This window comes from Myxine glutinosa, chromosome 7 (genome assembly GCF_964187855.1).
Source record: "Myxine glutinosa chromosome 7, kmMyxGlut1.1, whole genome shotgun sequence".
NCBI classification, from domain to species: Eukaryota; Metazoa; Chordata; class Myxini; order Myxiniformes; family Myxinidae; genus Myxine; species Myxine glutinosa.
Window position 1 is genome coordinate 119,425,159 of NC_136267.1, and position 18,722 is coordinate 119,443,880.

At 44.7% G+C, this 18,722-nt stretch overlaps 1 protein-coding gene across 7 annotated transcripts in view; it reads right to left on the bottom strand.

Annotated features, from left to right (window-relative positions):
- The window catches only part of ANO5 (anoctamin 5), a 97,134-nt gene that overhangs the window by 18,596 nt on the left and 59,816 nt on the right, over positions 1 to 18,722 (bottom strand). For 4 of the 7 annotated variants that reach the window (XM_068099833.2, XM_068099828.2, XM_068099831.2 and 1 more), the window contains 5 exons: positions 13,029 to 13,089; positions 9,446 to 9,591; positions 2,156 to 2,236; positions 1,403 to 1,628; positions 226 to 395 (listed from right to left, as the gene is read on the bottom strand). In XM_068099833.2, the coding sequence (XP_067955934.2) occupies positions 226 to 395; positions 1,403 to 1,628; positions 2,156 to 2,236; positions 9,446 to 9,591; positions 13,029 to 13,089 (684 nt within the window). Of the gene's footprint in view, positions 1 to 225; positions 396 to 1,402; positions 1,629 to 1,898; positions 1,974 to 2,155; positions 2,237 to 9,445; positions 9,592 to 13,028; positions 13,090 to 18,722 lie in introns of all 7 variants that reach the window. The other 3 variants (XM_078782198.1, XM_078782197.1, XM_068099829.2) reach the window with 1 other exon arrangement.

An 18,722-nucleotide genomic window follows, 5' to 3' on the forward strand; every position in this document is an offset into this window, starting at 1 on the left:
GCCATCTCCATGCCACTGGTCTGTTCAAACAGAACTGACCAGGCCAACACATCATAATCATCAACCTCTTTTGCTTTCAAGTTTCAGATCATGAATATATTTTTGGTTTTTTTCGTTTTTACTACGCTCAAATCAGAAGTTGAGAATTTTTATAAATAATCTCCTTAACCATCAATCAAACCACCTTGAGGTTCACACATCATTCCTTCAGCCTGGAAATCTCACCTCTTCGTTCCTCCAGCGCCCGAACAGGTACACGTACTCCCTGGGGAAGCCCACAAACTTGCCCTTGAAGAACGCAATGTAAAATATGGAGGAGTAGTAGTTGACGAACTGAAAAAGGAACATTTTCATGGTGAGGCTGTTTTCATACGCCGTCTGCGTCTTGGGTACTTCTGCAGGAAGCATGAGGGGAGAGCGCTGCATTACAAATGGATTTTGTAATAATCGGCCTCAAAGGATAAACACAATGAAGCCAATACAAAATTGCAATTGGATATGCATGTGCAATAGCTTTACCTCAAGCCAATCAAAACAAAGATTATCAAAGTTTGGGTGGAGGGTGGAAGGGGGTTGGGGGGTGGGGGGGTCAGAGGGGAGTGGGGAAGAGGAGGGTTGAAAGATGCTCTATTAAAGTTGACAAATATTCGCTTTTCAGTGAAAACCAAGCTCGCTCACTAATGGCCCTCAGTAATAAGTAATCTCCCTGCCCCACAACATTATTTATTTAGTGCCAGTACAGATTATAGTCGACTCATAATGCCCCCAATATAACCTGTGATGCGCACCAACGTGTTACCTATGAAAAGGCAGCACTACCTACAATCCCCATAACAAAATTGGAATTTGTTTTTAAGCCAAAAACACGTTTTACAAATAAGTTGCAACATCCTGATCTAAGGAGTTCTGGCCTGGTGTTGGCTTAGCAGTTAGGGTGCCGGCTTGGGACCCGAGGATCCTGGGTTAGAATCCCGGTTGATCGCTGAATTAACACCAGAGGGGTTGACTCAGTCTGTCATCCTTCCGAGGTCGGCAAATTGAGTACCAGCTTGCTGGAATGAATGATCCCGGTGTGTACCCCGGCTTAGAATAGGTACACCGTATCCCTGCGCATCGTAAGAGGCGACCAAGGGTTGGCGTCAGGAAGGGCATCCGGCCATAAAAACATTGCCTCAAACAGGGAACCATGATCGTCATGGGGCCCGCAAGGCTAACCCCCACTTTAGCGGGGAAAATGGCCTTAAAACGATCATTCATTCATCCTGATCTAAGGAGTCAATTAATACTTCATGCTTGCACAATGCAACTCTTCAAAATAATAATTATCATAACTATCACAATTATCATTTTCTATGCAATTGTGCTGTTCAACAACAATACAGGCCTCAGACATGTGACAAACCGAGGTTGGTGATGTATATAGCAACGCGCACGTATAGTTGGTTAAGGATCATAATGACAACAAAGTTGATGCAGGAAGCAGTCAGGGAGGTAACCATGGCGGGCGTGATCAGGTCACGCACAATCTCATTCTCGCCGAGCTGCTTAGGAAAGTTGGAAGCCATAACGAAGAAGACAGACAGACGATACACAATGACTGCCATGATGCAGACAAGCACCAGGGAGATCTGACGAGGGACAAGTGAGGGGCAGAGCATAGAATGGAATAATATTAGCACCTGAGAATCCTTCTATTGACAATCAATTACAGGCAAAGCTGGAAAACGTCAGGTATTATAGATCATGCAGTGCAAGTTTAAAGAGGATGCCTAATGCGATGCTGAGAGTTCATGCAATTAGGAGTGAAAGAAGGCAGAACAGGCATGAGCAGAGTTGCTATAAGAGCTCAGAATCAAGCAAGCAGGACTGAAAGGGAAACCAACCCAAAAGACCCTCACCCAGAAAAGAACCGTGACAGCAGAAGTGCAGACTCTCCATGTAGCTGAATACCATGGCATATATGCATCGTCCTCCTGGTCAGAGGAATAAGAGTAGATAGCTTTATGAGAATTGTTTTTTGTACCCTTGCTGCTACTGCGAGAAGCTATCCCAGAAACCAAGCACGGGTTCTGTAGGCATCAGGCACGGCGTACAGACCCAGTTGATCCACCACCACACCACGGCAAGCAGAAGTGGTGCTTTTGCCTCATCTTACCCAGAATAATACAGTGATCATGCTAATACAAATGGGCGTGCAGTTCAACAAGTGACCTCTATCGAGCAGTGGTTCATCTTCCTAAATATGCACACACACACACACACACGAGTAATACCAGCACACGCTATGGTTAGTGACATTTGACAAAACAGCATTCGCTAACCAAACTTTATGGACGAGTAGAATCAAAAACAGCTCGAAAGTAAACGTGTTTGATTTTGCTCTAGCTACATCATGATGCATCAGACAGAAAACACAACACGATCCGATCAATCCTTGGGAGAGTTAAAAACACATCAATGTACCCATATCTAGTGCAGGAGATCTCTATGCATTATTATTTTTCTGCACATGTGCAGATGATTCAAAAAGTTTTATTACCTCTGCCACCAAAGGTGGATGGAGGCTATGTTTTCACCCCTGTCTGTTTGTTTGTTTGTTTGTCTGTCTGTCTGTCTGTCTGTCTGTCTGTGAACAAGATATCTCAAACAGTTGTGGCCAGATTCAGATGAAATTTGGAAGACAGCTAGCGTATGTGACAAGGACGGAATGATTAGATTTTGGTGAAGATCCAGATTTGGATTCGGATCCGGCTAGTAGAATGTTTATAGTGATTCTTCACCATTGGGATATAGGACAATAAACGATAAATAGCACGATATCTCAAAAATGAGTAGACGGATTCGGACGAAACTTGGTGGAGAGGTTGGGTGTGTGACAAGGAAGAATATATATTCGTTTTTGGTGAAGATCTGGATCTAGATAGAATAATTTAAGTGATTCTTCACCATTGAGAGATAGGGCCAAAAACGATATATAGCAGAATGTCTCAAAAAGTTATGGAAGTGTTCTGACATGGACGAGTTATGACCAAACTAGGTGCATAAATTGGTTCGGTGACAAGCACAAGCTGATTAGATTTTGGTTCAGGTCTGGATCCAGATACAACCTATCAGTGGCTTACAAAAGAAACTGTTCACCTGTCGGAGGTATGCTCTCTACTGAGTGCCATTCTAGTTTTTTTATTTATTTTATTATGGGTCCTGCATAATTACCAAATCCGGTAAAAATGTTAATTCTGTTTTATGTAGCTTCCAATAAGTGGCATGAGTTTCCCGAGGGTGGGAAGAAAAGTCAGGTTTTGGCTTAGTTTTCTCTTTTTTTCAGGAGGATCAATATTTAGGCTTTCTCATTAATCAATATATATCAATAAGTAAAAGTATTTCATCAAATCACAAATTTAAAGTGCAAAGAAACCCAAAACATTGTAGTTAAATAAAATTGAGATTTAAAATAAGAACAAGGATGCAATCTTCAGAGGACACCGCCACAAACCTCACATTGATAGGGGTCATAAACAACAACAAAAGGTGTTTCGCTTTTAAAGTGAATTTTTATTAGAGTATACTTTGACGAATTGGGAGTGTGACAATTGTATCCTGTACAGATGAATACACATTAAAACTACCTAGTGTCAAGCTCATCTACACAGGAGCCTTGCCATACTGTTAATCTGATCGATTAAAATACGTATAATGTAATTTGAATAGATGAACTATGAAAAATAACATATCATGCATAATATCAAATGCCACCTAATGAAATGGGTTTAATTCTACACACTGCAGTCAGCCTCGTCTCATGTCAGGCGGCAACTAGTCTGTTATCTCATGGTTGTCCTTTGATGTCAGGGAGTTTGGAGAGGCCTATGGAGGGGTGGACTGCATGTTTTTTCTGGGAAACACGGCCCTTGGGGAATGTTGTTTCGCCTGGGGTCTTCTTATTGACTGGATTACTCCGAGGCCTGAACTTCATGACGCCACTGTTGACACACCACATGGCCAAAAGTATGCGGACACCCCTACTGATTGGTGGATTCGGCTGATTCAGCCACACCTATTGCTGACAGGTATATATAATCAAGCACACAGCCATGCGATCTCCATAGACAAACATTGGCAGTAGAATGGGCTGTACGGAAGAGCTCAGCGACTTTCAACGTGGCACCGACATAGGATACCACCTTTCCAACAAGTGAGTTCGTCAAATTTCTGCCCTGCTAGAGCTGCCCCGGTCAACTAAGTGCTGTTATTGTGAAGTGGAAACGTGGAGGAACAACGACAGCTCAGCCGTGAAGTAGTAGGCCACACAAGCTCACAGAACGGGACCGCCGAGTGCTGAAGTGCATAGCCCGTAAAAATCGTCTGTCCTCGCTTGCAACACTCACTACCGAGTTCCAAACTGCCTCTGGAAGCAACATCAGCACAGCAACTGTTCGTTGGGAGCTTCATGAAATGGGTTTCCATGGCCGAGCAGCCACACACAAGCCTAAGATCACCATACACAATGCCAAGCGTTGGCTGGACTGGTGTAAAGCTAGCCGCCATTGGACTCTGGAGCAGTGGAAACGCGTTCTCTGGAGTGATGAATCACGCTTCACCATCTGGCAGTCTGACGGGCGAAACTGGGTTTGGCGGATGCCAGGAGAACGCTACCTGCCTGAATGCATAGTGCCAACTGTAAAGTTTGGTGGAGGAGGAATAATGGTCTGGGGCTGGTTTACATGGTTCGGGCTAGGCCCCTTAGTTCCAGTAAAGGGAAAATTTTAACGCTACAGCATACAATGACATTCTAAACGATTGTGTGCTTCCAAATTTGTGGCAACAGTTTGGGTAAGGCCCTTTCCTGTTTCAGCATGACAATGCCCCCATGCACAAAGCAAGGTCCATAGAGAAATGGTTTGTCCAGATCGGTGTGGCAGAACTTGACTGGCCTGCACAGAGCCCTGACCTCAAACATCTTTGGGATAAATTGGAACACCGACTGCAAGCCAGGCCTAATCGCCCAACATCAGTGCCCGACCTCACTAATGCTCGTGGCTGAATGGAAGCAAGTCCCTGCAGCAATGTTCCAACATCTAGTGGAAAGCCTTCCCAGAAGAGTGGAGGCTGTTATAACAGCAAAGGGGGGGGGGGGGGGGGGGGGGACCAACTTCATATTAATGCCCATGATTTTGGAATGAGATGTCCGATGTTCGGGTGTCCATATACTCTTGGTCATGTAGTGTATATCTCCACAAGGTCTCCCCCTGCCCCCTTCTCCGCCCCCACCCTGCCTCTGCACTTTCAAGTTCACTCCACCACCTTTCTTGGTTAACAGCTGAAAACACTATATAATGGTCTCTGTCACAAGGGATGGGGAGAAATAGGCTGGTTGTTATTGGGTTTGTCATACGAGTTCGTTTTCAATTTCTGTACTCGAGCTATGTAATTGATGTTTTGTATCAAAAGCCTTATTTCTCCCAAGTATTAAAAAACTCTTCACTGTAAAACCACGTAAAGGACAATGCATTATTTTCACTACAATTATGTTGACCTAATAAACCACCTTTAGAGGCCATTTTTCCCCGCAAAGCGGGGGTTGGCCTTTTTCGGGAACCGTGGTTGTTGTTGTTTTTTGGTCCCCTTTTTGAAGCAATGTTTTACGGCCGGATGCCCTTCCTGACGCCAACCCTTTTTGCCGCCTTTAACGACAAACAGGGAATTACCAGTGAACTGGTCCTCAATTAGCCGACCTCGGAAGGATGACAGGCTGAGTCAACCCCCCTGGCGTTAATTCAGCGATCGACCGGGATTCGAACCCAGGATCCTAGGATCCTAAGCCGGCACCCTAGCCGCGAGCCCAACACCCAACGCGAGCCCAACACCAATGTTGACCTAATAATGATCTAAAATTAAATCCTCGACAGATGGTATGGTATATAAATACCAAGGTGTGTGTGTGTGTGTGTGTGTGTGTGTTTCCGCATTCTTTTAAATGAATCATTGAAGCCAGTGAAATTGGCATGTCGTCTGATTAAGTGCCATTGTCAATTGAAAGAAAAGGACATGGCTTACTTCAAACTGAGACCCAATGAAATTAGGCAACAGAGGCTGAATGCAACTGGAGCCTTCCAATAAATAAATTTATTGGTGGCGGCATCGGATAAGGTCGCTTAATTGGTGGCCCAAAGGAAAAAGACGGACACAATCACCGAGGAGCTGATTTTGCCATGTCCCAAAGAAATTGTGCACTCGGTCCTCGATGAGTATGCTGCACGAAAAGTGAGAGATCTATTTGGAACACCATGATCCAGCATACAATTGTTGGTATAGCTACCAATTTGAATAGTTAAATAGAGCAACAGACTAAATTATCTATTTTCTCATTACAATTTGACAAAACAGAGGTTTTGTTGGATGCCCAGTTGTTCGTTGGCTCAACATCTGGGTTCCAAACCTGTGTCAAAAAAGTAAGAAGACCAAACACCACTGGCGTTCACCGTTTCATCGATAATGAAGCACAAGCATCCAAATCACTGACTCTGGAGTTGAATATGCTGTTCAAGGAAATCCTCAAAATTGTCAACTATGTGAAAGGATCGGCACTGAAAACCCAACTTTTCCAACAGCTATGTGCTAACACGGACTCCACGCATTAAACACTGCTCTTGTATAAATCAGCAAGATGGCCGTCTGGTCTGGGGGAACGTTTATCACGTTTCTCACGTCTATTCACCATTTGAAATGAAATGAACACTTTCCTCGAAATACAGGGGAAATGCGACACTGAATATTTTGAAGCACAACTGCCGTACTGTATATGGTTGAGATTCTTCAGGTGTTGAATGAACTCAAGGTGGAGATGCAAGGGAATGGTTCAAACATGATTACTCACATAAATTCCTTCCAAGCTTTCGCCAAATTGCAACTCTACATCTATCTGAGAGAGGTTTCTCTACGTTGCATGCATCAAATTGAAGTCGCATGCAACAAGTTGGCAGGGCAAGACGATCGTTATCCGATGCGCTCTGGTAAAGATGGTGGGCAATACTTCAAAAGCATCGTAGCTAGGTAAAGCAATTGCACAGTTCGCATTGATTGACTGTGCGGTTTTGATGCCTCCACTGCATCATCTTTTTCTCCGTTAAATTGAAGAATCTGCGTTAATGGGTTCTTTGGGGCAGTTGTAATATTTCCTATGAGGCACTGAATTTAATTAAAACAATAAAAAGGTTCTCCTTCCTTCAATTTCCGCAGGTGTCCTGCGTATTGCTTGATGAGGAGGTCCACAGTTCCTTGAAAGAAAATCCTTCGCACAAGTGCACTCGACTACAGAGCTATGTCGACCGAAATCAGCGTGGGTAGTATAAGATAGCAGATGACATCACCTCTGCACATGAAGTTGTCACAGCGCCACATTCAAACCCACGTATAATCAAGTTTTATGCACATTAGGGAAATAAGCGTCGCATTTATTAACACGTGTAATAGACGAATCCACGTTGTGAACACCCGTATTGGATGAGGGTTTACTGTATGCACAAGTAAATGTTTCAAGGTGTTATGTCGGTAGTGAGAATGGAATGTGCATATAAATAAAGAAATAATTCAAAGTCATATGTCGTTAGCAGCAACGGTCACATAAATAAAAAAACATAGGGGCAATACCCCTGGCGCTCACCTGGTAGAATAAACAGTATACTGCACCGACTAAGGGTATTTTAAACCAATTTCAATGCTTGCTAGAAGACAGGGCAGCATGTAGAATCATACTAACATAATCATAAGACTTTAAACAAACAAACAAAAACACCTATTTTGGGGGGCAACTCTCCTTCCCCCAATCCCATATACCTTCTGAGACCCCAATTTTGCTAATGCCTTGAACAAACATTGGTACAACATGGGTGATTAAGGATGTGAAGTTTCATCGAAATTGCGTGTGTAGTTTCTGAGAAGAAAGCAAATACCAATTTTGGGGGGCAACCACCTGTAGACCCCCATAAGGGCAGATTTTTTTTTTAATGCCATGAACAAACTTTGGTACAGCATGGGTGGTGAAGGTTGTGGTCAAGTTTCATCAAAATTATGTGTGTAGTTTCAGAGAAAAAAAAGCAAATACCTATTTTGGGGGATGGGAGGAGGGGGGGTCAAACCTGCACCCACTTTTACCCCTCGTAGAGACCTCCTTAGACTTTGATTTTCTTGGTGCCATGAACAAACTTCGATACATCATGGGTCATGAAGGTTGTGGTGAGGTTTCATCGAAATAGTGCGTGTAGTTTCAGAGGAAAAAGCAAATTCCTATTTTGGGGGGTCAAACCTGGATCCACTTTGACCCTAGTAAATCCCCTTTGACCCCGATTTTTTTAAATTGCCGTGAACAAACTTTAGTCACAACACAAAAAATATAATTTGTGCCAAATTTGGTCGCAACCCCATCAGTGGTTTCGGAGAGAAGTTTCAAGTGTTTACGGACTGACGGACGGATGGACGGATGGATGGACAACGCGCCATAGCACAAGGTCCCCTGAACTTCGTTCCAGGTGAGCTAACTAGAACAAAGTCGATTGCACACGACCACAATCTCCATGCTTCCCACCTAAAGCAAAGTTGAAATATGACAAAAAGTTCCATTAGGTATGACCAAAATCAAATTTCAGTTTTCAAAAAAAATCTTTCTTTTTGACCCGTGACCCTTAGTCCCCACCTGTGGGACACGGACTGGGGTGTTAATCCAAAAACTCGTTACACATTTCATGCATCCGCCAATGTTGATTGCATATACAAAGTTTCATTAAAAATAAAAGGGTTAAAATGTGTGTTGTGTGTGTTATTACATTTTTGGTATTTGACCTTTTTACCCTGTTCCAAGGCCAAAAATGATACTACTCTTGCAACTACTTGCCATGTAATGATCAAAACTACCAAATTTGGTGAATTTCTGCCCCACCCCACCATTCAGGAGACAGTGTGACAGACGGACAAATGGACGGAACATCCCGCGCTTTATTTATTGATTTTTTTTTTTAAGCTTTAAATTTTAAATCCATGACTCCACCAAATTTTGCATATACCCGGTGAACACATAGTATGAATAATGATGATTGCTGAAAACATATACAACCCTGCACTATTCACTCCGGTAAAAAATAAATGAATTTAAATTCGTAACAAAGATTGTCTTTTCGATCTTCAAAATTGTGATCTTTGGCTCCGTATTCCGATTCCAACATCATTTGACGTCCCTCATATGCCCATTTATTATTGCACAAATTTGCCAAATAAAGAAATGCGTCGTCATTTTAGAGTGGAGGCTCCGGACACACAAACAGACTTACAGGACCAAAAGTATATGTCCCCAAGCCGGGGTGACGCACAATTGAGGGATAATAATCTGTACAAATACAAAAACACCTCTGACCAAATCATTGATGGGGATGTAGACGGTAAAGCATGTTCCTACCTGTGTGATGGGGTTGCGACGATGCTTGGTGCACAAAGCTTCATACTCGGGCCTAGGCCGTTCCCCGGCCTGCTCGGCTAGGGAAAGGCCTTTATGCGGTGCTAAGCTGACTTGGTACCGCTTCCACATCTCGAGGAAGATGGTGGCTGGACAGAAACAGCTCTCTCACACAGTGTCGGCATAGCGTATGCCACATCAACACATCACCATCACCAACATACTTCATTCATGTTACATTATTCTGCACAAAACTCCATCTTAAATGCACGTTGTCCAGTGGTCAATCATTTTTCTTTTTGGTATACAAGATCTCGGCTTCAGGAAACAGCATGGTGACGGAGTAGATTGCAACACGGTAATAGTGGGATAAATCTGTGGATGCAATAAACCAGGAGATGAATGAACCAGGATGAGAGAGGAGAGGAAAGCAAACATTACAACTTGCAATTAAGAGGTGAGTTGGGAATAGAACGGTTAATGTGGGTAGAGAAAATAAAATAAAAAGATTATTATAGGTTGGGATTTGACATGGGCATTGAGGAAGATAGGATGAGGAAGTTATGGCCTCTAAAGGTGGTTTTTTTTTATTGAGGAAGTTAGGAGTGGAGGAATGGTTGATCAGAGTAGTGATGGCAATGTACAAAAGAGCGCGCACAGCTATAAGGACGAAGGACGGGAACAGTGGTGAGTTTGAGGTGAAGGTGGGAGTGCATCAGGGGTCGGTACTAAGCCCACTACTATTTGTAGTGGAGTAGATTTGTAGATGGAGGTGCTGGCTCAGAATGTAAAGGAGGGTTTACTGTGGGAGTTGCTGTATGCAGATGATCTGGTGTTGATTGTGGAAAGTATGGATGGACTGATGGAAAAGATGAACAGGTGGAAGGAATATATAGAGACAAAAGGTCTGAAGGTGAATATTGGAAAAACGAAGGTGATGGCAAGTGGTAAAGCATGTGGTGAGGTGGAAAGAACTGGGAAGTGGCCGTGTGCTGTGTGCAGGAAGGGTGTCGGAGTGAACTCCATTCAATGTACAATGTGCGCTGAGTGGGTTCATCAAAAATGTAGTGGTCTGAGAGGGTCATTAACCAGTGTGGCAGCTACATTCAAATGTAAGGTGTGCACAGAAGGAGCTGCAGATGGAGGAAATGTTGAGTTGGATCTTGGAGACGGCATGAAGCTGGAAGGTGTGAAAACATTTTGTTACCTAGGAGACATGCTGAATGGAGAAGGTGGATCAGACTCGGCAATGGTTGCTGGAGTGAGATGTGCATGGAAGAAGTTTCGGGAACTGAGTGGCGTGCTGATGAGGAGGGGAGTGTCGTTGAAGCTGAAGGGAAAGGTGTATGCTGCATGTGTGAGAAGTGTTATGATTTATGGGAGCGAGACATGGGTAATGAACGTAGAGCAGCAACGAAGGCTGGAAAGGGTGGAAATGCGAATGGTTCGGTGGATGTGCGGAGTATCGTTGAGAGAGAGGAAGACAAATGATTAATTGCGAAAGATGATGGGAATAGAGCCTGTGATTGATGCTGTGAAGAGGAACAGGTTGAGATGGTTTGGTCATGTGTTGAGGAAGGATGAAAGTGACTGGTTGAGAAGAGTGATGGAAATGAATGTAGAAGGAAGTAGAGGACGGGGAAGACCGAGAAAGACTTGGCTAAAGATGGTCGAAGAAGAAATGCGGGCAAGGGGGTTAACAAGGGGAGATGCAGAAAATAGGGCAAAATGGAGAAGATTGTCATGGGGACCGCAAGGCTAACCCCCACCCTAGCAGGGAAAATGGCCTTAAAATGCCTGTTGTTGTTTGTTGTATTATAGGTTGGGAGGGAGGATACATTTCCATAATGCCATGTTGAGGTCCTGGAGGGTAGAGTGGGAAATGCTCTGAATCCTTCATTTTGAAATGCTCTGAACGCAATGGATGTGGCAATGTTAACCTCTTCAGGGAATGTAAAGTGTTATCTCAAGCTTCATCTTCCCTAAACAGAAGTTGTCACAGAAAAGGTCTTCATACTACATGCCATTTATTCAATTCCCAAAATAAACCAAAAAGAAACTCGATAGGATCAATAGACATGTCTCAGTGATGAGACTGTCACACACACAATCATGTGATTGTGTGGACCTTTGACTCAAGTCTCAAGTGGGTTAACGACCTGGGTTTACCCTCGACGAGCTAACTGGCGGGTTTATACCCCCAAGGGAGCCACAACAATTACACAAAGACTTGAGGACATCCAAAATCCATGCCAGATTAGGAAAGCTCGAGTTTATCTGCCTTCCATCCTTTTAATAAACCTCACTCTTCCATGAGCAAAGATATTTTATCATAAGGTAATCTTTCTTTTTGAGCACACACACTCTTGATAAACATACCTGATCCACATATCTAATCTCATGAAACACTTATTTAATGGCCACAATTATTCCCACATTCTTGTGGGGTTGGCCAGGTGAGGTTTTTGCCAAAATGAATTCACGAACCGGTTGGCCAGGCCCGGCGTTCGACTAAGGTTAGTACAGGAATTTGGAATTTGTTCATTGTGCCGGTGATACCTGGCCTACTCTTCATGAAGAACAACATGGGATATTTAACAACCACAAGCTAATGTCGGCAGACGGGACGCCAGATTAATGTCCGTCTGAAAGACAACACACACACACACACACACACACACACACACACACACACACACACACACACACACACACACACACACACACACACGAATTGCCCTGCCTGCCAAACACCGGGGAAGACATTTTATAGCTGGGTCTGGATTCAAACCCAGACTAGACAGCTTAGAGGAGAGTCGTACCTCTATCTAGGCCATACTGCTATGCCATGCACAAACTTTGGTACATCACGGGTGATGAATGTTGTGTTCAAGTTTCATCAAAATTGTATGTGTTGTTTCAGGGGAAAAAGCACATTCCTATTTTGGGGGGTCAACCCTGGATCCACTTTGACCCCTGGTAAACCAGCTTAGACCCTGATAGTTTTCATGCTGTGAATAAACTTTAGTTGCAACATACCAAATATCATTTATGCCAAGCTTGGTCACAATCCCATCAGCAGTTTTGGAGAAGAAGTTGCAAGTGTTTACAGACTGATGGACGGACTATGCGCCATCGCATAAGCTCCCCAGAACTATGTTCCAGGTGAGCTAAAAACAAAATTGGTTCTTCAGCTTGAAAAAAAAAAAAAGGAGAAGTCTCCTTTAATGAATAATACCTAGCACTGGGACAATGGCAAGAGATTTTCTGTCGATAAGCCAATGCAAGTGTTTGTTTACCTGACCACGACCTGCCACGAGGTGTCCTCACATTTGGTTACCCAAAATAAGGAAGACCATATTTCATGTCATCCTCACATGTAGAAATCACAGGTCGTTCTCACAAAATTACAATTTTTTACCTCTAGTTTAGGAGTGACCATATTCATTCAATATAATCAGTATTCATACCTACTCTGAAGTGTTTTGCCTTTGAGAAACATGTTAGAAAATATTATTCAGAGCAAGGGATTGTTTCCAAATGGAATATTCCATGGGATTGCACTTCCTCTAAGGCACTCACTCACCCCAAATGCCCATGAAGACGGAGAAAAACATCGTCGCTTGATTATCAAACAGGTACGATTGCTGGGCACATAGAAGTATAGACAAACACAAAGTTAAAAAATGCGAAGAATGCCAAAGAAAAGTAATTTAGCAGAGCAAATAAATAAATAATAACAACAACAACAATAAACTTCGGAGCAATACCCCTGGCACTCACCTGGTAGAATAAACAGTATACTGCACTGACTAAAGGTATTTTAAATCAATTACAATGCTTGCTAGAAGACAGGGCAGCATGTAGAATCATACTAACATAATCATAAGACTTCAAACAAACAAACAAAAAAAATACCTATTTTGGGGGCAACCCTCCCAATCCCATCCCCACCCCGTGTACCTCCTCAGACCGCAATTTTTCCAATGAATTGAACAAACAATTGTTGCGCATGCGCAAGATTGGAGGTCACGTTTCTTTCGAGGCTGTCCATGCGCTCACGCTTTCGAAGTTAAGTAATTTTTTCACAGTTGTGTTTTTGTCATGGCTGTATCTGTCTTTCGGTGTGTGTACTTCTGGTGTGTCTTTGGTAAGATTCTCGGTGTTGATTTTTCGTACCTGCATACAAAATCGGCGGTTAATTCGTGTCGCGTATTCTGAGGCCTAGTAGGTTTCCGTGTCCAAACTTGGGGCCTTGTTTTTCTCTCAGCGGTTCGTCGATTGCGCTGCAGTTACTTTCGTTCCCTGTTTTTTTGTCCCAGTCTTTCACCCCATACTTCCTTGTTTAAAATCTCAACTCAGAAAAAAAAATAAAAAAAATTCCCTTCTCTGCTCCAATTCGTTTATTTGTTGTTCTTATTTGTTCGTTCGTTCTTCGACCACGTTGTTCGTGATCACGTTGTTAAAAATGTTTAAACTTTCCCCCGCAGAACTGTATTCTGTCATATATTATAACACCTTTTTCTTCTTCCTCTATAAAAGGATGCTTTCGACTTACTCACCAAATCTATTCATTCCAAAAAAAAATTCCATCTCTTACAGTGCCTCTTTCATACATTCCCTAAACTCTCCAGCACTCCACCTCCTTCAGCGTCCTCAAACATATTTTTGACTTGAAGGTCTCAAGAAACTCTTTTTGCAATAAATGTTCGTTTCCCATTAATAGTACCCTTTTCAAAATCCAATCTCACCCCTCCCGTCCAAATCTTCCCCATCACCCCTTCCCTCCAAAACTTCCCCATCACCCCTCCCCTCCAAATCTACCCCCTTGCCCCTCCCCTCCAAATCTTCCCCATCACCCATCCCTTTCAAATCTTCCCCCTTCCCTCCAAATCTTCCCCATCCCCCCTTCCCTCCAAAACTTCACCATCACCCCTCCCCTCAAAATCTACCCCCTAGCCCCTCCCCTCCAAATCTTCCCCATCACCCATCTCTTTCAAATATTCCCCCTTGCCCCTCCCCTCCAAATGTACCCCCTTTCCCCTCCCCTCCAAATCTTCCCCATCACCCATCTCTTTCAAATATTCCCCCATTGCCCCTCCCCTCCAAATCTTCCCCATCACCCATCCCTTTCAAATCTTCCCCCTTGCCCCTCCCCTCCAAATCTTCCCCATCCCCCCTTCCCTCCAAAACTTCACCATCACCCCTCCCCTCCAAAACTTCGCCATCACCCCTCCCCTCCAAATCTACCCCCTTGCCCCTCCCCTCCAAATCTTCCCCATCACCCATCTCTTTCAAATCTTCCCCCATGCCCCTCCCCTCCAAATCTTCCCCATCACCCATCTCTTTCAAATCTCCCCCCCTTTCCCCACACCCCTCCCCTCTCCCTCGCTCCTCCCCTCCTAGACTCCCCTCTCACCCCTCCTCCTCAAAGCGTCCTCCCCGCATCTTCCCCCTTCCAACTTTCACCTTCATCTCCCCCAACCTTCTGCCTCGCTCTACCCCTCCTAAAATAACACCTCACTGTGCCTCACCCAATCACCATCAAACCTTTTGTCCGCCCCACTCTTCCCTTTCTCCAAGCTATTCTGAAATCTCTGACACACCTTCAACAGCTCTCCCTACCTCTTCCTCCTCTTCCACATCTTTCCCTACCATACCCCCCCCCCCCCCGTTCTGTATCCGATGCTCCCCCTTCCTCTTCATTAATGGTATGGACCTCAAACATCCGGGGCCTTCGCTCAAACTTGACTGATCTCTCCATACAGGTTGCTTCTGACAAACCAGACGTGATCTGCTTAACAGAAACTTTCCTCCTTCATGATGTCTCTGATTCCTTGGTATCTCTCCCAGGTTACTCCCTCCTCCGGTATGATAGACCCGAGCCTCGTCCTGGAGGTGGGGTTGCTATCTTTATAAAAAACTCTCTTCCTCACTCGCCCTGCACTGCCCTCTCTCCACCTCACCCCTGGGAATACCTTTGGCTGCGGCTTCCCCTTCGCTCCCACCTTTTGTTCATATGTGTGTTGTACCGTCCACCAAACAGTGATGACTCCATCTACATCTCGCTGTCTGATAATATGGACCAACTTCTATCTACCCATCCCAACTCTCTCTTCCTCATATGTGGTGATTTCAATTGTCACCATGCCAGTTGGCTGGGTGTGGGTACCTCTCTCACCAGCCATGGCTCTTCAGCAAAGGACTTCTGCGACTCACTGGGACTGACACAATCTGTCAATTTCCCGACCCGGATCTCAGTCAACCGAGCATCTTCTCTTCTGGACTTGGTTATGACTAACTTTCCTGAAAATGTCGGCTGCTCTTCTTCTGCTCCAATCGGCTCATCTGATCATGTGCTTGTTAAAGTGGACATCTCTCTGACCATTCTCAGAGAGCCTCCTCAGCGTCGACGAGTCTGGCATTTCACTCAGGCCAACTGGCACGGTCTTCAAGCAGCAATCAATCATCTGGACTGGTCTCCCATCTCTACCGCCTCTGACATCAACTCATCCTGGGAATTCTTCCAAAGTAAATTGCTCTCTCTCATGCACAGATTTATCCCATCTCGTCTTCAGTTGTCATACCCTTCCTCCCGTCCATGGTACACGGAATCTTGTGGTGAGGCTGTTGCCCAGAAACAACTTGCTTTCGTCTCCTGGAAAGCAAATCCAACAGAAGGAAATCTCATTTCCTTTCACAAAGCCCGAAACAAGTGTGTCCACCCTCAGGAGAGCCAGGAAACAATATCTCTCCGTTCTCAAGACCGAACTCTTATCTGTCTCGCTCTTCCAAATCCTGGTGGCATCTGGTCAAATCTGTTTCTGGTGTTTGTTCCCCCTCCATCCCCTCCCTCACCTCAAACGGCTACACGGCTGACTCCGCACATGAAAAAGCTGAATGCCTCAACTCTGTGTTTGCCTCTAAATCTTGTGTCCCAAACCCATCCCTCTCTGAACCCACCGTACCCAGTCATACCCAGCTGCTACTGGACACTAAGTCCTTTCCTCCTGACAAGGTGAAAAAGTTTCTGTCAACCCTCGACTCTGATTCTGCAACTGGACCTGACGGCATAAGCTCACAGGTCCTAAAATCCTGTTCTTCCGCTCTTTCACTCCCTCTCTCTGTTCTCTTCACCCTCTCTTTTGCTCAAGGTCATCTGCCATCTGCTTGGAAATCAGCCAACATCACCGCTTTACACAAAAAAGGTGCAAAAACAGATCCTTGCAACTACAGACCAATCAGCCTTCTCCCAATAATCAGCAAAGTCATTGAATCCATCATTGCTTTGGATATGAAATCTTTCCTGTTCTCCAATGGCTTGATCTCTGATCATCAATTTGGTTTCAGACCAGGTCAATCTACTCTGGACATGCTGCTTCTGCTGTCTCAACAATGGATGGAGGTCCTCAATGCCAAACAGGAAATTAGAGCTGTCTCCCTTGACATATCACGTGCCTTCGATACGGTCTGGCACCCCGCTCTGCTCACCAAACTCTCCTCCTTTGGTATCCATGGAAATCTCCACGCATGGCTGGCGGACTTCCTCTCTAGTCGCAGTCAACGTGTGGCCCTGAATGGGTTTCTCTCATCTCCTCTTCCTGTTCAGGCTGGAGTTACCCAAGACAGCGTTCTGGGCCCTGTGCTTTTTCTGGTCTTCATCAATCATCTCTCTGACTCTCTTGAAAATCCTCTCTATCTCTTTGCTGATGACTCCACTCTCTGCCGCTCCATTCCTCATCCCTCAGATCGGCAGTCTGCAGCCTCCTCACTCTCTGCAGACCTGGACACAATCACAGACTGGGCAAACAAGTGGAACATGTCTTTCAATCCTGACAAATCTCACACTCTTACGATGTCTCTCCGAAAAGACCGACTGGACAACCCTCCCATCCACTTTCTGAATAATCCTCTCCAAGAAGTTCCGTCACTCAAGCTTTTGGGTCTCACTATCTGCCATGATCTTTCCTGGGAAAGCCACATTTCAAATCTGGCCTCCAAAGCCAGTCGCCGACTGGGCATCCTCCGTCGTGCGAAGTCCTTCCTTGGCACACCTGAGCTCCTCACCACATACAAGGCTTTCATCCGCAGCTCAATGGAATACTGCTCTCCCCTCTGGGCTGGTGCTCCTGCCTCACACCTAGCTCGTCTTCACGCTGTTGAAACCAAAGCGTTCAGAATCATTGGAATCTCCCGCGATGAAGCTAACTCCAAGGGCCTTTCACTCACTCACCGCAGGCAGGTTTGGTGGTCTTTCCGTCTTCTACCGACTCCTCTCTGGCCTTGCCCCCCCAGCTCTCTCTGGGCTCTGTCCCCCAAATATTCCTACAGGTCGCAAAAGATCTGCCTGCAACCCTCTTATGGTTAAACTGCCAAAATCAAGACTCTCTGCTCACCTTCACTCCTTCATTCCTCTTTTCTCCCACCTCTGGAACAAACTCCCTCACTCTCTTCAATCCCACTCACCCTCCAGGTCTTTAAAACAGCTGTTCACCACCATCTCTTATCTTCCCCCATCCAAAACCTTGATCTTTTCTACCCCCGCTAATTTTGCCCCAGATCCGCTTTTTTGGCGTGCTGGCTTCTGTCCTTGGTGTCCTTGTGTTTTGTACTTCACCCCCCCCCCCACCTCCTCCCTCCAGGCCCTCTCCCTCCCACACATCTCCCTGCTCTCAAATGTTGTGTTTGTGTGCTCCCCCTTCTCTCCCCATCTTGTCTTCCGCTCCCTCTTTTTATATATCTTGTTTGTCTGGTTGATTTGTTTGTGAAATAAATGTTAGCTCTTTCACGAGCCTCGATTCAGTATACAAAACAAAAAACAAAAAAAAAAACAACAACAACAAAAAAAAAAACATTAAAGCCGTGGGTTGGGGGATCTGCGTGTCTGAACAAACATTAAAGCCGTGAACCCAAATTTTTTTAATTGCAGGAAAAACTTTGGTAAAACACAGGTGATGAAGGTTGTGGTTAATTTTCATCAGAATTGCATGTGTAGTTTCTGAGAAGAAAGCAAATACCTATTTCGGGGAACTTTTCGGGGATTTTTTTTAATGCCGTGGGCAAACTTTGGTACAGCACGGGTGGTGAAGGTTGTGGTAAAGTTTAAACGAAATAGTGCGCGTAGTTTCAGAGAAAAAAGCAAATTCCTATTTTGGGGGGTCAAACATGGATCCACTTTGACCACCGGTAGACCCCCTTGGACCCCGATTTTTTTTTATGCCATGAACAAACTTTAGTCACAACACAACAAATATAATTTGTGCCAAATTTGGTCGCAATC